General features: G+C 42.5%; 2 protein-coding genes across 5 annotated transcripts in view; one reads left to right on the top strand and one right to left on the bottom strand.

Annotated features, from left to right (window-relative positions):
- The window catches only part of DIDO1 (death inducer-obliterator 1), a 52708-nt gene extending 36096 nt beyond the window's left edge, over window positions 1-16612 (bottom strand). For 2 of the 3 annotated variants that reach the window (XM_036395831.2, XM_054516649.1), the window contains exons 1-2: window positions 16554-16612; window positions 14027-14159 (exon numbers count right to left, since the gene is read on the bottom strand). The gene's annotated coding sequence lies outside the window, so the exon portion shown is untranslated. Of the gene's footprint in view, window positions 1-11465; window positions 11542-14026; window positions 14160-16553 lie in introns of those variants that run through there. The other variant, XM_036395830.2, reaches the window with a different exon arrangement.
- A 415-nt stretch (window positions 16613-17027) lies between these two features.
- On the top strand, window positions 17028-24481 carry GID8 (GID complex subunit 8 homolog). Of its 2 annotated transcripts, none has more exons than XM_036395592.2 (5): window positions 17028-17112; window positions 18268-18397; window positions 19542-19738; window positions 20239-20436; window positions 20774-24481. In XM_036395592.2, exons 2-5 carry the CDS (start codon window positions 18280-18282, stop codon window positions 20945-20947), a joined length of 687 nt encoding a protein of 228 aa, XP_036251485.1. In that variant the 5' UTR covers window positions 17028-17112; window positions 18268-18279; the 3' UTR covers window positions 20948-24481. The 2 variants fall into 2 exon arrangements, with proteins under 2 accessions (XP_036251485.1, XP_036251486.1); XM_036395593.2 differs by lacking the exon at window positions 17028-17112 and adding an exon at window positions 17377-17517.
- The last annotated feature ends 2276 nt before the right edge of the window (window positions 24482-26757 follow it).

The raw sequence follows: 26757 nt of genomic DNA, 5'->3' as shown, positions 1-26757 counted from the left end.
GCCTACCAGAATACAAGAGCACTGGAAAAGAATTTGGGAGTTAAAGGAGGACCAGCTGGACAGGATGAACTGGGCTATGACACCAGTTAGTGGAGACAAAGGAACGAAACTGAGCACAGACCCTGTGAGTCAGCACTCTGCAATGAAAAGATGCAGGGCAACTGCCACAGCAGGTGTAGGACCTAACTAAAACAATAATAATTCTCTGAAAGGAATAAAAATTAGTTTTTAATACTTCAGGTGAGGAGACATACAAATTTTAAAATAGGTTAGATAATCCCTGAGACATGCCAATATATAGTCTAACTTTGATTTTTAAACAATACCTTTTTTTTTTCCCCCACAAATCTCTGAAGCCCCAACTCCTAAAGCATCTGTGCTCTTCAAAAACCACGTTTTACTTCCTAAGCAATCATCATCTCTAGGAGTTCTCCAATGTCACTGTCCCAAAAAATAAGGAAGGGGGAAAATACAAAACCCTCCCAAATGCAATTTTCATCAGTGGATCACTTTATTTCATCAACTATAAATCTCAAGATTTGCATGACAGTGGCAGAGCAGAATTAGTCAAAACAATACTAATTGTACTAATTGGAGTATAGAGCTAGACTCACATCAGTATTTCTTCTTCCCCCTGTGCCTTTCCTATAGGGGATTATGTACATTCTTTGCCTCAGTCAACCACTACCACTCCAAGAACAGGAGGAAAAATTAAACAGCAAAAAAGTACAGAACACAGTAATTATAAAAACCCTGGTGCTCTATCTCATGGCTATGAATACCTGCTCTAATAGGTGTTTTGCTCCACTGCCTGATTCAGGGATTATATCCAGAGACTCTGTCACTGAGTTTTAAGTGCCTCCTTCCACAGTGTAGTTCTCTAAGAACCTTTCAATCTCCCTGTTCAGAACCTCCAACTGATCACACATCACTCAATTTTTAAGTGATATGCCTAAAGGGAGAGGAAAGTCAGCTAATCACTTCATTTAACTCTGTATTAAACTATGAAACAAACTCAGTCTGTAGCACACACAAAAGGTGGCTCCTGTTTGGGTATTTACCCTGAGGAAGGAACTGTGTGCAGGGCTGTGTTCACAGGGCTGTGTTCACAGTGCTGCACCTGGGCATTCAAGGCCCTGTGTGCAACCTGCTCTTCAAATGATGTTTGAGTCACCAAGTATCACCACAACATTCCAAACCCAGAAGCAGCATCAACTCTTAGGAGACACAGCTGGTTGAACACAAAGTGCATTTTCCAGGGTCACTCAGTGCCCACCCAGTGCCTCAGCTCCACAGGCTCCAGCTCTGATCTAACAGAGAACAGCAGCAGTAACACCTGTGACACCTGAAAACAAAGATTCTATGCCAGAATCATTCTTCTTTTTGCAATAGTAGATATTATCTAATGGCCATAGTAGATATTATCTAATTGCTATTACCTATATTATCACCATTACCTACAGGAAAAAATTTAATAGAACTCCAATTCTGAAATAATTCAAAATTTGAGAGATATAAATATACAGTGCACCTAAACACTGAAGTTACAGATCCCATGTTTGCTGTAAAATGCCTGGTTGTTTCTTATTACTTTTTAGTATCTCGACTTTTTCCTTTCCCATGCGGTTCAAAATATTTTTCATGAAAAAGAGGAAGTTTCACACTTACTTTACATGCACCTGCTCTTGCAGAATTGCATCTTAATATAGGCTAAACTTAATTGCCTAAAAGAAGCTGAAAAATCAAGTATTATCAAAACACAAAAGGATGAAGCCTAACTCAAAACTATACTTTGCACTTCTAAGCAAATGTTCTACAAACTGCCTGCAAAAATATTTACTGCAACATATGGCAACTTTGGAATCTTCAAATACCTCTTTCTCTTCCAGATTCAGTGGGACTTTTTGTTCATTTTGTTCTGTTTGTTCTCAAGTTCAGTGTTCAACTGCAGCTGAGATACTGACAGAAATGTCAACAGAAGCAGAAAACTGGCAATCTTGTTTTAGACGAGCTGAACATCCAGGATAATTTTACTTATTTCTCCTAACACAATATATTAATCACATTTCTGAAATTGGAAGTTCCAGCTGGAAACTGAAAATTATTGTATTTCCCCTAGAGGACAATTCCCATCAGCATCATCCTGTCTATCTATCTATGTTAGGAAACTAGATCTAATATTATGCAGAATATTAGAAAGGATATTTTGTTCCTCTGAAAAAACTGAGGCAAAAAACCTCAATAAATGATGGGGAAAAAAAGGCAAGCTAACATTAAGAGACATATACAAAAGGCCAAGTTCCTGCTGGTATCACAGCTTCTGTGAGAAGCAGTCTCCAGTGGGAAATGTCTAAGGTTTTAAGATCAACTATAAATTAATTTAGAAATACAAATCAGGAGTCGCTGCAGTAGCATGAGCATTCCAGTGAAACAGAACAGTCACTTGGCTGGAAGTAGAGCACAAAGCTGATGTACAGTATCTCGAGAAAGAAGGTCCACTCAGGAAACATTTACTTAGTTTCTTAGTCTCCCATTAGTTTTCAAGGTAAAATGTTTCAAGTCTTCCAAAACACGTTAGGCACTTGATTTCATTCTGGACCTAAACTCCAGAAGCAATGGAAGCATACAGATATTGTAACTTAGAAAAATCACAGAACTGGCACAAGCTTTTAATTTCAATTTGGTCAACTATTCTCAAGCACTAACAAATCTGAAATCACAGGGTTGCCACGCTGCAAGGGCAGAGAGCCCAGCACTCACATTCAGCAGCTGTGGATTCTCCAACTACTGCAAACCCTTGTGGTTTCCAATAAACAGACTGAAGACATTGCAGAGCAGACTCGGCAGGCAAATTAATCAGAGACTGAAAAGAGTCCCAAATTTCAAATCCTGCTACTGCAACACCTCACAACAGACACTAATATCCTTTCCAAGAAACCTTCACTCATCAAACAACATCCCACTTGTAATCTCCCTTTCACATTCAGACAAAAACTCACCGGAAGCTCTCTCTTATCTACTGCCTTCTATTGTGAGCCAGCACGAAGCAATCACAGGTGAAAGAGGAGAGATGATCTCTGCCAGTAACACAGAGCTGAGATATTCATGGCAGGATGGGCTGAAAACACCTGGATCTGCTGACTTCACTAAGCCCTTTTTAGGATGCTCAAGATAACATCATCATCTGAGGTGACAGAGCAAACTAGTTCAAGAACATCAACATCTGCCCATCTTTTTGTGTTGGTTTTTATAGATAAAGAACGATTCAATAAATTACGACAAATTTTCATTTAGATGGGAATTTCCACTTTCATTGTTTCTCATTTCCCTGAGGAGGAGATAAAAGCTCAATGGGTTCTTTGACTGCATTAAGGTTTTGTCTTTTCTGGAGCTGATTATTTTAACTGCATTAAGAACTCTGTGCTTCAGGTAACTGGGAAGACTTCAATCTAAAGAATGATCTTGAAAGGAAGCCTAGTAATAAAACCTTTAACAGAACTAAATCCATCCCCAAAAAAGTAATTTTATTTCTTGCTTCTCTGAGGACTTGCATACAAAAAAAGTCTGTCAATAGTCAAGATAAACTCTTCAGATCCCGCTTACTGGGGATTTTATCAGTGTTTGAGGAATATGCATGAAAGACCAGTGATCTTTATTCCCTCATTCTCACATCTAGATAGCAAAAAAAGCCGTATTTTATTCCCTGATCTTGGATCAGCACCCTTCAACACTCAGCCAATTTGCTGTAATCTGCACCAAAGCTGGTACCTCATTAGGGATTACACCAGCCCCTTGCACAAATACTTTAGTCCAAATGATTAATACCTGACGCCTGCTCATTCTCTGATCTGCTCCTGCCTTGAGAACTCTACAGCCATGCCTGTGATTTTGAAAGATCACACACAGGTACTCACCTCTACACAAACACCCATGGAAGGAAGATTCACTCCTATTTAAGACTTGTGATAACATTTACATCTTTTAGGTTTTTAAAGTCTTCATACTGAAACTCCAGTTATGGTTTTGGATACATTAAGGAAATTCAATGGCCACACCCCAAGAACAGGATGGAAATCTCAACAATTACAATGGCCACTGTAAGGTTCTGAACGTGAGGGCTGGTGAGAAGACACACTTTGCATCTGCAAAGAAATTCAAAGGATGATTTTGCACCAGCTAGGCTTTCAAAGCACGTATCATTCATCAGTGACCAATTTCATGTCCATGTCCTCCTAACAGAAATCCAGTCTGGCCCAGTATATAAAATACTAGCTTCAGTTAGAATGACTTATACCCGATTTTTAGATGTGTTTTTCTACAGGTTTCTTCAGAATTTGCTTCATATGCAAAGCACTTGGCTGAAACAATATCCCAGTCAGGTTTCTTAAATATCAAAGAAACCGCAGGATGTTACAAACAGGGCAGGAAAATATCCTTTCCAGGGTGATATAACAGTGATTTCAGTCCCAATTTCCACTATCTTCTGTGAAAGAGTTACTGGGCTTGGCCTACAATAACCTCCTTTAAGTGTTAAAAATGCCTAATCAGCAAATACAATCACATGAGCAAAAACAAAACAGTGTGAGAACTCATAAGGATTTAATTTCTGATGCAAATAAATGTTGGCATGGCTCAGCTGATGCACTCCTACTTGGAAGACTGATCCCATTGAAAATTATTCTGCATCCCTTTTTGGCAAAGATGACAGCTGGGAAACCTGCACCTTCTGCTAAGCAGCAGCAAAATTAATCCCTTGCATCAACAAGCACTACAAAAGCAGCCCTGTGGATGCCAGTAGGGCATCACCTACTTTGTACAGGAAGAAGCAGCTCCAGTGAGAGCAGGGACAGAAGTGCAATTCAGTGACCCCCAAGAACAGCAGGAACAGGTTCTGCCCTGGCTCTGGAGATGCCCCCTCCACCTGCTCAGCCATGAAAGGTGCAAGGACAGATCCTCTACTGGCATGGAAAGCAACAGAAAATCATATTCCACAGCACAGCCTGTCTTTTATTTTCATGTAAAACATATCCACTGCTTGCTAATGTGTCTTATGAAGGAAGGGAAATGTCTTCCAAACCGTTGTGAGATGGACCTTGTGACAAAGAGAGGCAATGAGACTTGAAGAATGAGAGGTGACAGCCCTAAAGCTTAAGTCTGGATATTGTGAGACAGGAAAACTGTGGCCCTAACTCCTCCCCTGCAGGCCAAATAAGTTACTATATCACTGCTTGACTGCTATAGCCAAGCTGCAGCTCAAGGTCAAAAGTCCAGACACTCCTGGTAAACACAAGAATTTTATGCCAGAAGTTTACATTTGACATATCACGTTAAAAATCAAGTTTGTATAAAATCACAGCATTTCAGTGCTTAGAGTTAGACCTAAAAGAATAAAACCAAAGAGAAATAACACTACAAAACCTGTAACACTTATCCCTAAGTGCTTTGCTGGCTATCATTAAACACACTAAATTAATTCCTAGATTACAAACAAAGCCACCTCTACCTACAATACTATTACTCCAATTTAAAAATTTAACAAGCTTTTTATATTTGCAAGATGTAGACTGACCAGTAACACAGCCATGCTCCTCAGGAAGAACCCAGCCTAATTTAAGAAACCTGTGCTCTTAAACATCACAGGAAGCATTAATTATTCTGGGCCAGTAGGAACAGCTCTTTACAGCCAAATTAAGACAAAATATCACCAAGATCTAGTTTTAAGGTGGCTTTTAGTATCAGGACAGTATCTCAATCTCTGATGTACAGAGCATGGCAAGGTATTATATTGTCAGGGATGGCACCATGGACACCTACAGTCGTCTCACAACACACCTGAGTCTACTCAGACCTGCTGCTTGTGCCCTCAGCTCCCATTACAGAGTGGTTCTAGGACATTTCAGTGGACTTTGTGGACTGCAGACTTTCTGCCTTTTTATGTTTGGTGCTGAAAAATTCTTTCAAACATTCATGGTATGAACATTCATCCTGCCTTGGTACAGGAAAGCCTATTAAGTGCACATTCACGTGACACCACACACCAGCACACGGTGCTGATGACAATCAACTAATGAGATTTTAAATGTAAACATTAACTACCTTTTTTAAATTTTCAAAGATGCAGAAACAAGTTTTCAATCGCCTTCTAGATTTTTCCATCATGAAAAATGAGACTTAATATGTTTATAAATTTCACAAGAACAATACTTTTCAAAAGCAGAAAATAATGAAGAGTTTACCTTTAAAATAAACTTTAGAGCAAACCAATTTAACAGCTTACTTTTTAAAATACAAGGAAATTGATTAATTCCAAGATGAAATAGCTTCCCTCAATAACAAGATACACTCCTCTGGTGTCTGTACTTGAAATAATAAAGACATTAACCTTCCCAAATTAAAATGTCTTTAGTCACACATTATAAACCCTCTCTGCTGTGTCTGAAACTAAAACACCTTCAGGCTTTCCATGGCTTCTGTCAGGCTGCTCACTTACCTTACATAAGCCTCACAGGATGGATGGAAGCCTGTGCTCACACAGCACAGCAGCCCTGCACGTTTGCAGGGAATGTGGGAGAGCTCCTGGAAGTGAGGAATTTCAGTGTGTGCAGAGCAGATTATCAGATTAGCAGCACACACACACTGGGCCCAGCAGCAGATAGAGAGCAAAGACAACGAGGGACTGCACAGTACAACAGAACTGCACCAAGCAAAAGCACAGAGCAGCTCCCTGGTTTATGCCAAGCAAAACACACACACACTCAGGTTTATTTTGATGTCTTTCAGGTTAAAACCCTCTTGCTTCAGATTGCAGCACACAAGACCTGAGCAGTCAAAGGAAGAAGGGATGGACTGCTGGGTGGGTCATGCACAGAATGAGAATGGCACCAGGCATTACAGGCAGTTTATTCTGGGCAAGTAGCAAAAAGAGCTTCTTGGAGCCAGATTGAAGTTCTCACAGTTAAATTCAGCTGAATAGCAATTTCTCACAGAAATACTCAAGGCACTTTAGCAGCAGGCCCATCAGATATCTGGCAAACAAGAAGATTTAATTTAATGACAGATCCTATCTGTACTACAGATGTTGCCTGTCACAATTGCACAAGTCAGGAACATCAAGGGCTACAGCCCCTAATCAACAGAGCTGTGCTGGCTCAAGTGCCTCACACTGCTGTAATCAGATCTCCAAACTGCACTTTTACCTGCCTGTGTTTGCAGGGTGGGGCAGTGAGCACCACCCTGGGCAGTGGGCTCTGAGTGCAGCTGCACAGAACTCAGCTCCAGCACAGGCCCCTGCAAGCAGGGAAGAGTTCATCTCAGGGGGGAGAAATACTTGGAAAGCTCAATCAAATTCCTTGGGAGAAGAAGTTACACTGGCAAATGTAGGTAGGTGTGTAGGCAGGAGAGGCTTTGCCAGCTCAGCTCTGTGTCAGCAGCTGGGGACAGAACTGTGACAACAGCACTGACAAACTCCAGTAACCCCTAACACAAGGCACTTGCACTGTGCACACCCTGCGAGCCCATAACTGTGTTTGGGAAACAAAATTCATATTCCCTGTAGTGCTTTTGGTATTTATGAAAACATTAATATAAAGAGGGAAGTGAAGTATTACACATATGTCATTTTTATTTTCTAGTCAGAGTTCCATGGGTAGCCTAGGCAGATACTGACTTAGTAACAGACTGACATTTGGCATTTCACTACTCCTACATCTTCTGAAGCCTTTAGTCACATTCTTCTGAGTAAGATAATCCCATAGTCATCCTAACAATGAAAATTAAGCCCCCAAAAATCTGAGGTTTTGGGTCAGGTTTACTTCTGCTTTCAAGATCTGAATAGCATGAGCAAAAATCAGGCAACAAACAGATTTTGCCCATTAGGGAAAGCTGTGAGCTGAATGAAAGCAGTGTAGAGAGCCCTACTGTTTTGGTTTTTTTTTCCCTTTTATACAGATTAAGAAGCAATGAACACAATTTTAGGCAGTCAAATGCTTAGATTAAAAGCCCAAGCACAATCATCTCTTAACAAGAAACCTCCTGAAGGCTCCAGCAAAAGCCAGTTTTACAAGTCATGGTTGAAAGTTTAGTCAACAGAAGCATCAATTACAAACACTGCCAGGGTATCTTTAGCACTCCTTTTCCATCATCTTGAATGAAAATATTTTGCAAATGCATACTATATATTTGCCTAATGTTCAGTTTCTGCAACTGAACTTGATTCCTTAGCAACTGTCCAGGAAACATTGCTTAGGGAAGGCAATTCACACCCTCTGGCATTTCTCTACCGAGGCACCAGGGAAATTAGTTCTTATCAGGGCCGTTAGAAACAATCAGCTGTAAATCCAACAGCTAAATCAGAGAATCTTAAATTTTAACTTTTCATAATCCCACAGCTTGTTTATCTTTACTAATCTATCATTTCAGATCCTACTAGTATAGCTGCTGTAAAAAACAAAATCACGTGGTTATGCAACTTTCCCCCTTATTTTATCTGTAAAAAGTGACCTAAAATATAACCTCTGAAACTAGCTAACATTTTTATTCTTATTCCACCAAAACAGCTTCATTAAATAAAGTAAACAGAAATGAACTTCTTCCAAATTTGGTGAAACGCTGATTACAGCACGCTGATTATGTTATTAAGGATGCAGTAAACACAGTTGAGTTTCCAGTTTTGATTAGAATTTACTGGGAGAATAGGCATAATGTTCATTTAATATGTGTGTCTGAGCTGCCTAACTGGAAATTTAAGCTTTTTAACCTCACAGCTATCAGTGCTCTTGAGACCACCGTCAATAACACCTGTGAAATATCAGCTTATTTCAGAAGCTGCCTTAGATAAAAACTTCCCAGCAGTGAATCCTCCAAGCATTAACTGGGAGCTGAGAACTCAGGCCTGACTGCACACGCAAACAGGAATCAGCTTTGCATGAATTGGGCAAATCTTACTGCTATTAAAATCCTCTCCTTGTATCTCCTACCACTGCTCTACTACTTGTGGCACAAGAGACACAGGGCAGAAAGTGCTCCAGAGAATAAATGGTGCAGAGAGAGACAGCAGTTCTGTCAATTAAAGCCATCTAGTGTCACTCTCACCCAGCCCAGGCCCTGCCCCTACTTCCATCAGTTATGTTTTATAACTCTCAGCCCAACCCCTTTAATCCTTGCTCTTCCTCTTCCCACTAATACCTCCAGCTTAAAGTTTCAGGCTGTACCGAATTAAAATCCCACAGTCGTTAAGTTACAACTATAACGACAATTGCTATCTTAAACCAGAAACAAGTAACGTGATCAACTGCCAGAAAAATCTTCGTAGTAAAGCTGGATTAAGCAGAACAAACACTGGCTTTTAGAAGTCCACTAGACACTGAAAAAATATTTATTAAATTTTATCTACTAACCTAGATTCGATTCTATTTGCATTGCCTTAGGGAGTTTTGAGGTTTTGGTGTTATTTGCTTTTAATTCAAAATCCATCTTTTAGTTATATGCAAACACCCTCTGAATCATGTGTGAATAGATATTAGTTTATATTATTATTTTATATATTTCAACGGTTTTAAAAGCTGCAGGTATTTTTGCACTGTACATATATTTGCAAGACAGCAAAACCTTCATTTGCATACCAACGGAAAATACCCCTTAGAGAAACAACTTAAAAACTTTGTAAAAAAGTTATTTAAATGCTGGTCTTGAAAACACCAATTATTTGATTTTCTAATCAATGGAGGCTGAAGGCCAACATGGGCCTTGAGTGTTTCACCCCAGTGCATTAAAACACCTTTATGTGTGACATATTTCTGGAACTGTCAAGGGAGAAAAAATTAAGGCCTAACTGAAGAGCTATTTTAAGCTTACTTCTATATTTATTCCTATAGAAAGTTCTAAATGTCAAGGAACAATAACAAGTGGCTGGCACACATAAAAGTGGAGCAGAACCCAGAATATCTACTACAATTAACACAGTACATGGTACACTTGGACAGTAACTACACATCATTTTTCACTGACCTGCAATTAAATTGCTTAAACAGCTAGTAAATTTTGTTTGTAGAAGTAGCACCAAGACTGTTAAAGCTAAAGTAATTTGAATTACCCTTTAAAACTGAGGAAAAATACACAAAAAAAGGAAACAGTGGAAAAAGTTATCATAAAATGAGGCAAAATATAGTTTAATATTATTTGCCAAAGAATTTAGTTATTCGAGACTGTGATTACTAGGTATTCAAAAGACCTATTTCTGAAAAAAATGTGAACTCTATTATCTAGGGAAAAAATAACCAACCAAAAAAATCCAGGGCATTTAGGAATGCTATATACATTCTTCTGAGTGAAATAAAAAGAATCAACATTTTTTTTTCTCCCTGAAGTTCCTGGAATGAAAAACCATTAAAGCCCATGCAAGAAAAAGAGCACGTTACACTGTTGCAAATGATTGGAGATAAAAACTGCAGGGTGAGCATAACACACGTTCATTTTATAACACATTGCGAGATTATAACATTCTTTCCAAATTATAAAGGACAAGGTAAGATAGTAAGATTATTATAACCACAACTAAAACATAAGGTGTTGCTTGGAGGTATAAAGTATTTAACTGTATGAAACAAAATTTGGTCGCCACCAAATAATGGTTTTTCCAAGCCAAAAAACCAGCTCCAAATTATCACCACCTCCAGGAGACAGCATTTAAGTACATTAGTACCATTTAAGCACATTCGTGCCAAGGACAGGGAATTGGCAAGGAATTTATTCAATATTTAAAACCGACCTACAATTCCTACTGTCTAAATATTCTGGTTTTTCTCCCCACAGAAGAGTCAGCAGAACACGATTAAGTTCAACTCCTCGTGTTTAACTCACCAATAAGGAGATCCCTCCTTTGCCGAGAAAACCAACACCTCTCCAAGGCAGGGAAGTTTCAGTCCCACCCGCCGGAGCCCCGGAACGATTTCGGTTGGGCTCGGTTGGGTTTCTGGGTCCCCAAGGGCGCTGCCCCGCCCCAGCCACCCCCGGCGCGGGCCCGGGGCCGCTGGTGCAGTCGGTGGTGCCGTCACGAAGCAGTTCCCGGTGTCAGCTTGGCCATGACGGCGACGGGCTCCGAGCACACCCGGCCTCTCCTCGCCTCTCCTTCCCCCCAAGATGGAGGAGCCGCCTTCAACCCGCTCCGCCTGGGGAGCGGCCGTTCCGCTCCGGCCCCGCCGCGGCATGAGCCAAACGCTTCCTCCGGGGCCCCGCACGGAGCCGCCGCCTGCTCCGGACCGGGCCAGACCGTGCCGTGCCCGCGCCCTGCTGCTCCCCGGGGAACCCCCCCCCCACACCCGAGTCACTCCGGCCGCCCGCCCGCCTCCATTTTATAGCGAACCCAAAGGTGGCCGGGCCGCCTTTCCCACGACCCCGCTGCCGCAGCGGCGGCCCCGCTCCCCCTCTCCTCCCGCCCCGGTGCTCCCCCACCCGCCTCTCGCACTCACCGCGAGCAGAGAAGGGGAGCTCTCGCCGCGGCCGCCAAAAGTCTCAGCCGCGCTGCGCCGCCATTTCCTCCTCGCTCCGCGGCAGCGCTGGGCGGGGCCGCCCCGCCCCCGCCACCATCGACACCGAGATGGCGGCAGCAGGGCCAGAGCGCCGCCCTTGGCGCGCGCCTCCCGGAGGACCCGGCGGGCGCTGGGCGGGAGAGCGGCGGCCCCGCCCCTCAGCGCCCTCAGCGCCATGGCGGCCGCTCCGCGCCTCACGCGGGGCCCTCAGCGCCATGGCGGTCCTTCCTCACCCCTCTGCCCGTTCTGCGCTCCCTCAGGCCCGCTCCCGTTTCTCCGCTCGCAACCCCACGCTGATCCCGGCAACGGCAGCTTTAGCCACGGTTCGTTATGGTGGACGGCAGAGGAGCCATGCTGCTGCTGCACAGCCACCTGCTCATAGCAGCTGTGCTCCCCACCTGTGCGCATTCCACTGGGACTTGGTTGGTTTTTCTGTTCTACTCACACTGTTTGGCAAATAGCTGCTATAATGCCTTCCTCTGACTCTGAGTTCGGAGTGCTGAGAGTGGAATGTTCTCTGAATCTGCCCCTCCAACACACATGGAGCCTCCACAGGAAACATCCTTGCTCAATGATTAGGCTACTAAAAAACCACTGCAGGATCCAAGCTGCTACAAATAGCTACAGAGAGTTAACTTCCATTTACATGTGGAATTCCTTCTGTTGCTGTTTGGGACATTGGCACCCAGAAATATCCACTCCTGACAGACACTGAGTGATCCCAAGGGGTACAGAACACCCCCAACACCACACAGAGACTCCTGACCTGGGGACGTGAAGAGCCTTTAGACAGCTGGAGGTGCGAGGTTTGGCTCTTTTGTTACCCTATCCTGCACGTTTTTCCTCATGGGTTGATTACTGAGGTTTCAGGTAGATTCCAGACAGATAAAGTGTTTACTGAGATAAGGAATGAAAACATGAGGGAAAATAACCTACCTTGAAATAATTCTACAGAATTACAGGATTCTGTCAAGTAATTAGATTACATCTTTCAGGAGTCTATTCATGAGACTTCTGATGGTAAAAGCTCAGGATAATGCTGGAAAACCTGCTATTAGTGTAGTCAGCCTCTTTCTCCAGCTGTAAAAGTGGGCAGTTTTAACACTTCACCCAGGAACACCAAGAGGTAAAAAGCCACAGATTCCTGTGCAAAAGTACAAAACACCACAATTAAGGGCAAGCAGGAATTCAGATTTTGTTCTGCAGCTACAGAGCTGCAATAAATGAAATCACATGGAGGGAAAATACCTCAGGGTTTGGTAGATCAATCTACAGTGTGATTTATACTCTGGGAAAAGCTAGTAACATGCTTTTAATGGATAAATTTAGCATCTAGGGAATGCTCAAACCCAGGAATTACACACCAACAGAGAGGGAACACACAAAACAAGGAACTGCACAGCAGCAGTGAATGGGGGATGCTTGCCACAAAGAGTCCTGCAGTGAAACAGGTATTAAATTCCTCTTACACACGTTTAGTAAGAGGCTTACACCACTTTAAGGTAGTGGTGATGCAATCTGAGCACACTACACTTCCAACCACAGAACCTCTACACCTTGGTGTTAAAGCCAGTCAGAGCATCTACCTTTGCTGACTAAACATGTGTCACCTCAGTTCTTTCCCTGCCTTGTTGTCTTCCTAATTCTTTTCCTTTTACAGCCTAATTTCTTTTAATTTAGGAAATTTACTCCTGGGTTACCAGTCTGAATCTGCATCATCCTGGCAGCACAGCAGGAGGAGCTTTTTCTGGTTATAATGTGAGTTTTGTTTCACTTTAGGCCTTCTCTCCTGTAAGATGCTGGTCATTTGTGACTGGTTTGAAATGAAAACTCTGCTGGGAAATCCTAGAAGGGATTAATAACCATAAATCAGCTTCTAAAACAGTCTCATAAGCACTTTAGCTGTCTCTCCTCCTTAGACACCAGAGAAGCTTATGCTGAGATACCTACAAATCCCTCAGCACTAACTCTCCTTAAAACTTTTTTCCACTTCCTTCCAAAAGTGGGTGGTCAGTGCACTAACTTTCCTCAGCAGCTGACACATTTATGCCTTCCCTAATTAATGTTTGTTGGGTTTTTTTTTAACTTTGGGTTTCTAAAATTGGCCTCACTTATATTTGTTGTGTCTCACACAAGGGTTGTTACGTGTGACCCACAAAACCTTGTGACATCACTGTTGTGTGGCACAATGTGCCCAGATCTGGGATGTCACTTCTCACCCACTTTCCCTTTAATCCCTGTTTGAAGATGCACAACCTTAACTATAAACACAACACTTATTTTGTGTTCATTCCTTCCCTCAGTTCTCCATCACTGATTTCTCTGAGTGAGCCAATTGCAGCAGCCAGGAAAAACTGCAGATGAGAGTTAGCCCACAGATGAAAGCAAACAAGCAGGTCCTTTTCCCTCCTCAGGCTCTGGTGATTTTGTTGTATTTAACAGATAATTAATACATTTAAGCCAGAAGATGCTAATTTCTCTTGGCTGTGCTCCAACTTTACCTTTTTTCTTTTGGTGGAAAAAGGCCTCTGTCCTCAGAGCTCTGCACATCACAAAACAGGCACGTCAGGTGGCAAGGTAAGGCTTCTTCAGGATTCTTGATTCTCAAAGGCTCCTTGAGATTTTCCAAAAAGACTAGAACACAGAGACATACTTGAATGAGGTTTAATCATGTCCACATAAAGTGACCCCCTTCTTTACCAGCTGACACAAACTTGCAGAATTTTCCCCCTCTCCAATTCTAGGAAAAATTCCTTCCCTTCAATACAAATATTTTTGTGACTTCTGGAATTAGTGACTTTGGTTTGGGATTGACTCCACTTAACCCCAAATATTAGTCATCAAAACACCTCTTTGAAATTAGGATTTAACAAATTCTAATTAATGTTTAAAATCTATAAACTGCACTTACAGTTACAGATTTGTTTTAATCTCAATTTTTTTCATCTTGGCCCCCAAAAATCCAATTTTCCATGTTACTACTGCCTCATCACAGTAAGATTCTTGTAGAACTGGGGCATATGGAAGATGTATTTTGGGAGAATTTCCCAAGAGCAAAGTAGTTGTGTATTTTAATTCAACTTGGGAGTCACGTGAGTAACCTGCAAGGTTTTCCTTGAGCAATAAAAGAAAGGGGTTTTTTTCCAACTTTTGGGAGAATTATGAAGGTTTTTAACAGAAGTCAGTGTTTGGTGCAAGGAAAAGAGAAAATGATGTAGGAAGCCTTTTCCCCTGCATTGTTGCACAGCTTTGGATCTTCCTGGAATATAAAAGATGTATCATTTATTACTCAAGATACTGCTCAGCTCCCCAAACATGCAGAATTTTCGTTGCATTTAGAGAATTAGTAGGGAAAAAAAAAACAAAGCATGGATCAAGACTTCCATCTCTGGTGTTCCAGGCCAGGCTGGACTGGGCTTGGAGCAGCCTTGTCCAGTGGAAGGTGTCCCTGCCCTCTGCCAGTTTAAAGCTACTCTTCCTTTTCCTGCCACTGTGGTTCCTGATGAAATGCAGCTGGCCATGATATTCTTTATAGAATCAGGACTTAAGACTTTGTTCTTTGTGTGTCTCTTCCAACTCAGGATATTCTATGGCTCTAATAAATTATTTATTACATCATAGGTTTTTTCTGTTTCAACATAAGCGCAGCTGTAATGAAAGTGAGTTTTGGAGCCTGGGCTTTAGTGCAGTTACAAAATCAAGAGTGAAAAGTGTACAACTGTGTCCATATTCCCCATCTGTGTGAGTGAAATTACATTTTTCTCAGGAGTGTCATTTGCAGCATTTCACACAGACAGGTGTACATTTTAAGCTTGTTCTCCCTTGAAATGTACAAATTGAGGTTTTGTTGCAAAATGTGGAATATGTAAAATTTCCTGAAGGGAGGATGTTCTTTGAAGTTTTGGGGAAGTTAACAAAGCTTGGTAAGAAGGATGTACCAATGATTGTGGACACAAAAAATGCAGAATTCATGGGCCACAAGGCCATGTGACACAACTCCAAGATAAGGAAGACACTAATAAAGCCAATTCAGCAATTGTTTTGGAATCAGCTCCAACTGGGTTAAAGGTAATTAGGGCAGGGGCAGATCGTGACCACTGATGGATCCAAAACACAACACTGAGCATGCGCATTATTCAACTTGTAGCCAATGACCACTAAGTCATTTGCTAAAATTTAGAAATAGTAAGAAATTTTGATAGTTGGTGTGCTGGCTCTGTGGATTTGCCAAGCAGCACCCGTTTCTGCACAGAACTGTAAATAAATCAAATACCTCGACTCTGTGTGTGGATTGGCTTCTGTTCACCTGGGGCAAGAACTGTGAAAAATGCATGTATTTTACGATTGGCTTTTCTCAAATATTAAAATGAATATTGTATGTGTTGTGTTAGAAAGTAATGCTGTATTAATTCTCTTAAATAATGTGTTAAATATAGTTTTAGGTTATAAAAATTGTTAAAATAGAAACTATGCTATGTAGGATACTTTTTTTAAAAGAAAGGACTCGCAGCGAGATAGCAGCCACAAGACACCTAAATCTTTCAGAGAAGAATTTATGGCCCTCTTATCAGAAGAAACGAACTTCTTCCCGCCTCGATGGCGCTGTTAGGTAGGATTCGGAGGAAGAAGTTGACGATGACCAGACAGAATCCTGTATTTGAATGGAATTTACGCATCATGTATGAGGTGTATGAATATGCAACAGACTGTTGTTTTTAAGGGTTAATCCTTTGTTAACGGGTGTCCTTTTTCGGGCTCCTGCTGCCCAGAAAAAGGTACCCGGACGTCCGTAACTCTTTGTATTTATTGTCCTAATTCAAATAGTCCAAATTATTACTACTCTAATTGTATTACTATTTTTATAACCATTTTATTACTATTAAGCTTTTAAAGTTTTAAAAACAAGTGATTGGCGTTTTTAACAGAACCTATTTTGGCAACATTGTGTTCCTGCTTTATCTGCAGTGACCCACAAACCCCGGCGTGGGTTCATGAACGCCTCAGCAGCCACTGCGCATTTTGCAATACCATCAATCCTGAGCCCGGACAGCTCCCAGCCCAGCGATCGCCACTCGTTGAAGCTGCCGGGGCTGCACAGGGATCCCGCAGGCGGTGCCGTGCCCGTTTCCCTGGCAGATGGCGGGGCCGCAGCTCCCACGGCCGCTCCCGACAACCGCAGCTCGCACCGACCCCGCTGTGACCGCGCACGAGCCGCCGCCGCCGCCGCCGCCTCACACGGTGGTTCCGGCGCCCCTCGCGCCGAGCACGGCCCGGATCAGCCTCTGCCTCAGCTGCTCGCGGCGGGGCCGGCGCCCAATGCCGTGAGCCGAGCGGGGAGCGGGCGCGCAGGCAGGCAGCAGGAGGAGGAGGAGGAGGCGAGCGCTGTCCCTCAGGGCCCCGCAGCCGCCATGGCCGCCCCCGCCGCCTCCGCGCTACCCCGGCCCCACTCCGCGGTCGCGTGTTCTCGCCCGCTCCCCGCGCGCTGATTGGCCGCGAGCGCCGCTCTCGCGAGACCCGCGCGCCTGCGGCCCGGCGGAGGCGGCGGAGGCCCCGCGTTCGTGCGTCGGAGCGGCCCCGGGCGCGCGCGGTAAGATGGCGGCGGGGGGGCCGCGCCGGCCTCGGGGCACGGCGGGAGCGGGGCCCTCACCCTGACCCGGACCCGCCAGCCCGGCCGGCGCTCGCCCGCCGCGGCTGCAGCGGAGGCGCCGGGCCTGTGGCGAGCGGGGCCCAGCGCTCCCGTGGCCCAGCGCCCCTGTGGCCCGCGCAGGGCCGGGCCGGGGCGGCGGGGGAAGCCGGGTCCGCGGCGAGCCGAGCCGGGCCGCAGCACCAGCGCGGGGCGGCGGGAGCCCCGTTCCCCCAGCGCGGCTGCGGAACGCGGGGCCGGGAACGATCGGGGCCCGGGCGGGTCGTGCTCCCGCTATCGGAGTTGCCGGGCGCGGGGCGGCTTCGGCCGCGGGTTAGCGAAGGGAGAACCTGTTGGAAGCGGCTCGCGGTGAGGAGCCGCGCTGCCGCTCGTATTGTCTGACACGGCTGGCGGTGCCTGTTGCTGTTGTTGTGGCCGCCTGGCCTCCCCTTTCGCTGCCCCCGTGGTCGTGACTTGGAAGTAGAAATCATAAACGCGGCTTTGGCAAAATGCTGTGCCTGCCAATCCGAACAGAAATATTGTCTAGAAAAATAGTGGAGATAACGTTTTAGCAGCGCTGACAGGAGAACTTTCGGGGCAGCGAAGCTGAGCTGGTGTAAAGCTTTGAGTTGTACACTGGATAATACATCATTGACAATTTTGTAGCTGTGCAATATAGGGAGCTGTCCGAAGTTTTGGTGAAGATTTAAAGCAGATATTGTTTACGTAGGCATTGCTATAACTGTTTGTCACAGTCTTTCTGGGTGGCTGACAAACTCTGATTCACTAGTTTCACACTGTGATGCTGCATGTCCTGTGTAAATTCTATACAAGATTTTTATGGAGTGGATTTAAGAGTAAGTGGAAAAAGATGGTATTTGAATTTTTTATTCTGAGAGTTCTGAAAGCAGCTTTACAGCCTGGCAAATAGATATGGGAGAGTGCAGAAATGAGGAGGAAAAAAAATGCAAAACTCTGGTTTAAGATAAAAGGTCAGTTTTGGGTTATTTACTTAAAGGAACTCATAGAAAGCTCTAAAGATGGCAGTAACACAATTCTTACACACATTAAACTTATTTCTTCTGGAATCATGCTAAATGAGATGCTTTTCTTTCATAGTTGGAGTCCAGGATGAGTTATGCAGAAAAACCTGATGAAATCACGAAAGATGAATGGATGGAAAAGCTTAATAACTTACATATCCAGAGAGCAGACATGAACCGCCTTATCATGAACTACCTTGTCACAGGTAAAAACACCTGCTATTGCCTGGAGGCTCTTCATGTGTGTCACATATTTTATCAGTTTGGGGTCGAATACGGAACTGGATGGAGTGGAATTAAGGGCTGTGAGGACTTAGTCATTGCTGTTGGCTTCCCTTAGCAAAGCCCAACTGCTCTGGTGTTCTCTTAGCTGCAGACCAACAAAGAATCAGAGACTGAGCAGTTCTCATGGAATACAGATGACATTTATGAGCCTGAACTCTTCTGCTAAATGATAGAGAAAACAGAGTGTTTTCTGCAATGCTGTAAACATGACCTGCTTCTCCGTGATGTCCTTTTTTGTGCCATTGAAACAGCTCAAGATAAGTTGCTGTTGTTAAATAACAGTCTGAAAGCTGCAAGAACAACTATCAGAAGCAAGTTTTTAACTGGGCAGAAAGATAAACTCTGAGAGGGCACTGTTGTCAAAATAATTTGAGACCAGAATATTAACCCCTTCAGCACACAGCCTGGCTTTGTACTTGGAGCAAGCCAAACCCCTGGGGAACTGTTGGTAGTAATTAGGTGCATGCCATCCCAGGAAGCTGTGCTAGGGCGGAGGTGTTTGTACCCATCTACACCCCTGTTTACACTGAGCGTAGGGAAGCCTCTGGGTTGAAGGAAGAGCATCTTAGTGGGTGGTGTAAATCAAGTTTGTGTCTGTGAACACAAGACCTGGGGTTTAAAAGAGCTGTTATAACCTTAAATACTACACAAGAAAGCAAAATTATATCTTCTTCTCTATCTTAGAAAAACTGCTGGATTAGTGTAAACAGATTTGGGGGTGGAGGGCAAAGCAAAACCACCCACTTGAAAATGTGACTTTCACAATCTCATTTTGCAATAAGCACAATGCTTTATTTAAGTATTAAACAGGCTTCCATGTTAAGAGGTATTGGACTACAAGTTGCTTCCCTGGAGAGTGAGCATACATGAATTCAGAATGAATTAAGCATTTACTCTAAAATGCCTATTGGATAAATGACTTCTTATATAGAGGAGAATTTTTCACAATTTTGGGTTAATCTTTAAACCCCCAAATTGCACAAGCAACACTCAAACGAAGCTGATATGTTTTCTTCTAAAGTGTTTAATGCAATACATTCTATGGGTAAAATGTTCTTATTTCAGAGGGCTTTAAAGAAGCAGCAGAGAAATTTCGGATGGAGTCTGGAATTGAACCCAGCGTGGATTTAGAGACTCTGGATGAAAGAATAAAAATCCGTGAGATGATCTTGAAAGGGCAGATCCAGGAAGCCATTGCATTGATAAACAGCCTCCATCCAGAGCTGCTGGATACCAACAGATATCTCTACTTTCATTTGCAGGTGAGGACAGGTGGCAGACTTTTATCTTTGTCTTAGAGTTTGCTGAGAGAATGGGAAAAGTAGTGAAGAAATTAAGGTTGTGTTGGGAGGTTTGTGACTGAACATGGATGCAATTGTGGATGTTCTTGGTATTTTTGGTAGCAATGGGAAACTTTGTGTCGTGGTGCAGGAGCCACCATATACAATTATTAACATGAAAACTTGTAACAGCACCAGTGACCTGTGACTTAGCAGCTTCCAGTCGCTGTTGGCCTGAATTCCTTTAGTAACCCATCTTCTCAAACCCTGTTACTCAAAAGCACCAAGTTTCCTTTTTCAGTAGATTTTGCAGCCAAGTTGCTTCTCCTTGTCTCACACATAGAGAAGAATTGACCTCAAACTGTCAAATTACAGATTAGTATTTGTCTCAAATTACACACCAGTGTCTGAATCTTCCAGGCTTGCAATAGTGGAGATTTGTTAATTTGTTGGGCTAATATTGCTGTGTCTTTTGTGTGTAGCAACAGCACTTGATTGAACTGATTCGGCAGCGTGAGACTGAGGCAGCTCTGGAATTTGCTCAGACCCAATTAGCAGAACAAGGGGAGGAGAGCAGGGAATGCCTGACAGAAATGGAGCGCACGCTGGCTCTGCTTGCCTTTGATAATCCCGAAGAATCACCATTTGGAGACTTGCTGAACATGATGCAGCGACAGAAGGTAGTCCTTTCTCAAAGGGAACTGATGTCTTTTATGTGTATGTTATGAAAATAAAATCTAAATATTTTTGAAATGCTCAGAGGAAACTTATATAGTGATACACGAAAGAACAGAAGTGTTTATTGAGCAAGATTAAAAAAATGGTGTTAATATATTCCAAATGTATTCAACTGCTTGGCTCTCTTCCTTCCTTTCTCCAGGCTTGTAGTCTGTAGAGCTTTGTCCTGGCCATTTCTGAGGAATTAGCACACTAGGTGTGATCTTCCCAGTGTCTGCGTGACTTTAGCAGTGTTAATTATGTGAAAACTGTCACTGAACTCCAGTTTTTCTTTTCCAGGTATGGAGTGAGGTTAATCAAGCTGTTCTAGACTATGAAAATCGTGAATCAACACCCAAGTTGGCAAAATTACTGAAACTACTACTGTGGGCTCAGAATGAGCTGGACCAGAAGAAAGTGAAATACCCCAAAATGACAGACCTCAGCAAGGGGACGATTGAAGAGCCCAAGTAAAATGTGTGCAGATGGACATCAAAAAATCTTAGTACTGCACAGTATACATTTATATCAGTCTGTGACTGAAATATTTTTACTACAGTACAGCACTCAATTCAGATTTTTCAATGAACATCTAATTTGAAGGGAGAAAAGTCCCTTTTAAATGCTGCAAAAACTGCATTGAAAGGCGCTGTATCTCTTTGGAAGTCTGACTTAGGCTATGCACTATAATACATTTTTAAAAAAAACAATTAAACAGGACAGGAAAAATAGCATTTTTAAAAGTACAGAACTCAAGCTTTCTAATTGGCTGCTGATGCCTAGTTTAGTGGCCAGTGAGTTAATACGGAGTTATATTGGCAACTGTTCAGTTTAACTGTCTCCTGTTTGAAATGTGTATATAGAACAGTGAATATTTTCTACCTTTAAGTTATAGCCAGATATACATTCCCCTTAAAAGTAACTGGTCAAGTTTTCATCTATAAACTTTGCAGTAAGGTCAACTTTTTGCTTAGGAAATAGTGTACAAACTTGTAAATCTTAATTTAAGGACTTTTGTTTTGGTTTTTTTTCTTCCTTGTTTCTGACTTCTTGGTGCTTTATATGGTGAGAGCTATGTTCATAATGGATCAGTGACCCATCTTTTCAGGAGGAGTATTGATGGAAATAGGTTTTTTCTTGATATTCACAAATGACCAAAACAGCCCCAGAGGCATTTGAGGGTTTTTTTAACATGGGCCTTTCCCCCCTATGTTAAATTTGCAGCAATTCCAGGTGGCTACTACAGCTTTGAAGGCCCCTGGATGTCTGTAAGCTGAAAGATTTGTGTTAGGAAATCAAGTGGTGGGGAGAGATGCTTGTTGAAGCCTCTGATGCATCATCTTGTGCAGGATCTGCCTTCATGCTTGCTGAATAAGAATTGTAGTTTTAGAGCTACTTGGGCTGTTTTTATGCCTTGAGCTAAGCAAAGCAGGGCTGTCTAAAACCAGAAACTTGCATTTTGTCACTTCTTCCATACCTTTCTGAAGAGATGCAGTTCATCCTCATCTGTATTTGTTTACTGACTGTCCTCACTCCAGTTAGAACTATAGTTTTAATGTGAAGTCCAGACATTCAAGTCAACAAATTGTGGTCTTCTGGGTATGGGATGTTCTGGTTGAGTGATTGCAGCGCTGCACACTGGTGTATACTCAGTGGTAGGAAGCACTAATCTTGCCAAATCTATCTCTAGATTTTTAGGTCTATAGATCAAGTTTTGCCAAGCACAGAGCGAGCTGATGAGTGAAACAGTTTAACATCATGAGACACTGGCAGTTGTCACACCAGTCCCATACTGTACATAATCTAGTCTTGTATGGTAGGTATTACCCTGTAGAATGAAACTTAGTTTTCACTTAATTTTACTGGAATACTTAATGCATTAAACTGTATAAAGCTTTGCAGATACACCTGGCTTAGGGGAACTAACAAAACCTGTTACTGATTGCATTACTGTGAACACTGTTTACTTGTGTAGCTATTTTGGGGGGGAAGCCATTGTTTGTTAAGCAGCTGTGAGAGATGCAGAGCACCAAGGTTAAGCGAGATGATGGATGTAACAAAATAATTTGTTCCCATTTCTTCCTGATTGTTCTGTTCTCCACTTTGAGGCATTTGTGGTAGGGCAGTCTTCAAGTTTATATATAACAAACAAGCTATCAGTAGCCCCCCAGCTACAGCAGCAGTTTGGCTTTCCTTCACCCAGGTTGGTTATTCTAACACCAAACTTTTAACAGTTGTGGGTTTGGTTGTTTTGGGTTTTTTTTAATTTTTTTTTTTTTAATTGGTTGATGTCTGAAAACCATGTATAACTTTTAGTTTGTGAGAAACTGTATGGTTAATGTAACTTTGTTTAATAACAAACTGCAGAAACAAAACTGGAATAGCTCTAATTTCTTCATGTAGAACTGATCAGCTTTTCCTCTCTGTTCTGACACTTGTGTTGTTGAATCTTCTGTACAGCTTCTCCCGGGTGAAGTGGAAATTGGTGCGGTTTTGTGGCATGATGAGCATTTTTCTCCATGAGAAATGCAGTATTACAGCCCTGGGTGAGAAGTTCACTGTCCTCCTAGAACGCTACCTTAATTCCATAGAGTATTTGGGCAATGATTGAGCATAGATTACTTGAATTTCCACTAGCTTGTTGTTTTTTTCCATTAAAAAAAATAAACACGTTTTTAAGGGGGTTAATATAAAATTAGTCTAGAACTATTTCACTTTGTTTTTATGAACATGCCACATTGATAAGCAGCTTTAATCTGTAAAGTTTTTGGTAACTGCAAGAAGATACTCGAAAGCTATGCATTTTAGAGAAAGCATAAAGGTAGTGATATTGGTACTTCTAAGGATCTTTATATTAGTGTATATAAAATAGTTTGCATATACAAATATAATATATAATCTGTTTGAAATATTCTTGAATGGTAGGGGCTGTGAAACATATTATAATTTATGGAAATATTGTACACAGTAAACAGATGTCTCAGTACACAAATGAATTTTTGTCATATGCATGAGAAGTGTCTTATTTGGTGACTACTAATGAATGGGCTTTTGTTAACCCATTTTTGTTAGATAACCACTTTAACAAATACTATTAAATGCCACTTTGATCAGTTTGCTTTAGTGTAAAAATACGTATTTTGTTCCACTGAATTTAGAACAATATGAAAATAACTTTTGTAAGAAGATTTGTTCCAAACCCAATGTTGGCAGACAGATATGGTCCTTAGAGGTGGTGCACTTTTCCTCCCCCAGCCTTGCCTTTGGTGAAAGCAAATAAGATATTTTCATTCATGCTATGGATGTGGAGAAGCTGGATTGTAAAATATCCTGTCTTACACCCCTGCAGAAAGGCTGCAGAGCAAGTGTGTTTGATTAGGCTACAAATCTCCCTCCTTTTCCCAAAGCCATCACCTCCCTGTAACTGTCTTTGCTGTTCCCATGTTTTGTTTCTGCCTGTCAAACCTAAGCTGAGCTGTGGCTGCTTCTGTTGTACAAAGGAGGGATTTTTGGAAGGGTGGGGGTTCACAGACTTTCCTGAAGATGAAGTTGTGGTGGTAGTTTAAGAAATACTTACTGAACTGTTTAATTTCATATGGTTGGAAAAGCAGGCTGCTGCACAGAAACTTAACAGCAGAATTTTGAGTAAAGAATTTCCTCTCAAGACTTTTGAAGAGGCAAACATACACCTTTAAGCCAGATGAAGTACCTCTCTCTCTAAGATGATTTCATTGAAACACTTTCAGCTTCTTCTACCCACATTAAAAGAAAAATTAAAAAGAATTCTGCTTCCTTTCCACTCCTTGTAAATACAGGAAAAGCCACTACATTATTCCAGGGTGATTTTATTGTTTTTAATTTGTAAAATTTATGCTTTGTATGCTTGAGTATAAGCTTAAAGGCATTACTTTAAAAAATCCTTGACTAGCTGAGTGTTGTTCGACTTATTTCAAAACCACCTTGTGTCCAAGTGGGTTGCAAAGCTCATTAAATGGAGTTGGATCCCTGTGTGTTGTGTCTTCACGGGAAATGGGGCTGCTGCTGTCAGCCACGGCTGCCAGCATCCTTGAGAGCCAGAATAGAACAGGTTATGGAGTCCTGTTTGCCCTAAATCTGCCCTGAGGCTGCAGGTTCTCACCTGCACTGTAGCTCTCTCTTCCCTCCAGAAACGACACCATGTCAGGAATTGTTTCTGCTCTGCTGTCCTTAACGAAAAGGGATGAGGAGGGTTTGTAGCTTTTGTGTGAGATGGTGTCCCAGCCCTGCTTGCTGCTGGGTGTGCTCAGCTGAGCACAGACAGAGCACAGAGCTCATGAACAGCACCCTCAGAAGGATTTGTACTTCTCCATGGGCACCTCGAGGTGCTACAAACTTTTTATTCCTTTCTGCTCCCCTTCTGCCTTCACCTGGTTAAGTTAAGCGCAAAGTTGGTCAAACCACTGATGGGCTGCGTATTGATGCTTTCAGGCACCTCAGACCAGAAAGCCCTTTGTCTTCTGTCATGCTCTTCATGAGGATTACAATGTGATTCCAACAATATCCTGCTACCTTATCTCACCTGGATGAGTGGCTGCACAGAAGTTGCTGTTCATTTACAAGCAGGCTTAATTTGCCAACTTCTCTGAAAATTTGCTTTTTTTCAGTGTATTGCTGCTTAGTAATTTTGCCAAGTTGGATTATGTAGCAGTAGAAACCCACGTGTGTTTTCTCTGTTGTATGGAGAAGTTGCATTGAAACTGCTGGGTTAGGGAACTCTCAAGCTGCAGTCACTGTCCTTTCAGGAGACAACAATTGTCCTTCATGGAATGTATGAGCCTTTTGCTCCATTCTTACCCTTTCAGGAATTGATCCTAATCTGTGCTTAACTTCATAAAATCTTCAAATAATTCAACCATTGTATGGGTGAACTACAGGGATAGTAAATGTCAGGTCAAACATTAACCCAATAATCTTTTGTTTGGTTTAACCTTTTGACAGATTAAGCTGAACACAGGAAAAATGAGAGGAGGTTGTATTCTTGTGTAAGATTATTTTCTTTAGTCAGCACCTGTCCTCTGAGCTGATTCCATTTGTCATTTAATCAGCTTGGTGGGAGGTTTGCCTATAGAAAATCATACAGCAGTAAAAAGAATGATGTTTGTGTATTTACTCTTTAAATCTATTTATGTGAATGTGATGGATGTTGCACTCAAACACTTTCAACTGCAGTGGTTTGGACAGTGAAAGTAGCTTCTTATCTGAGAGGCAGATTAGTCAAGCTCCTAATTGAAGAGGTGGCTCTGAGCAAGACAAGGAAAGGAACAAAAGAGTACAAAAATAATGAAAATTTGTGCTTGATTTCCAACTCAACTACTAACTCACTGAAAGTATGATTCATTGTTGCAGTGTCAGTGTTGGAAATGTTTGCACCCCTCAGCGGTGAGACTGAGCACAGGATTCCTCATACCTGGCTATGAGTTCATAAGTTTTCTGCATCTGTGGTTACTCTACCATGCCCAAGGCTCTTCAGTTCTTTCCTGAGCTTATTGCATGGATTTCACTTCTGTAGTTACATCAGATCCCATCTCCCCTCCTGCCTCGAGTTAACTAAACTCCAAACATACATACAGTTTAAGAAACCCAAAATACATTGTCAGTGGTTTACATTTTTGGCTGCAATTTGCCATGACTTGGCTCCCTCTTCTGGAAAAGGGGGCAGTAGCAGAGTGAATAAAAATACTTCATAGTTTCATTTCCTGCCCAAATAAAGGGAGGAAAGCCTACAACTAAATGAAAGCTAAAGTGGTTACTACACGTGGTTCCCCTCAGTCTCTACTTGCAGCAAAGCTCGTTGTATTTGTGTTCTCTGTGTGCAGCAGGTCTGTGTGACTGTGCCTGACTATGCCACAGGCCTTTTGGGGAAGATCTCTTCTTTTCTGAGGAAGAAATAAAAGCAAAGGATAAAGTATGACTTGATGATTTTTACTTTTTCAGCAACCTCCTCTGTGGAGCTGTCTTTGGTGTGTATTTCACCTTTTTGCTACTTCACTCTCAAAGGTTCAGCTCAATAATAGCGTTTTGCCTCCTGATTTATATAGCAAACTGTTCATCAGGGGCCTGCCAAGGGATTCATGCTGGGAGAAGGATATTTGAATTACCTAAATATTAGTCCACTAAAGGCTTCATTCCACCAAGGACTGAGCGGTTTCTGGCTGCAGGAATAGCTGACAGGAGGTGTCTGCCCTGCACCTGCGCGTTTTGGTGCAGCCCAGCAGCCCTGGTACCTTTCCCAGGGGCCATGCACG

This window comes from Molothrus ater, chromosome 17, assembly GCF_012460135.2.
Source record: "Molothrus ater isolate BHLD 08-10-18 breed brown headed cowbird chromosome 17, BPBGC_Mater_1.1, whole genome shotgun sequence".
Lineage (NCBI taxonomy): Eukaryota > Metazoa > Chordata > Aves > Passeriformes > Icteridae > Molothrus > Molothrus ater.
This window is presented reverse-complemented; position numbering and strand designations above follow the sequence as displayed.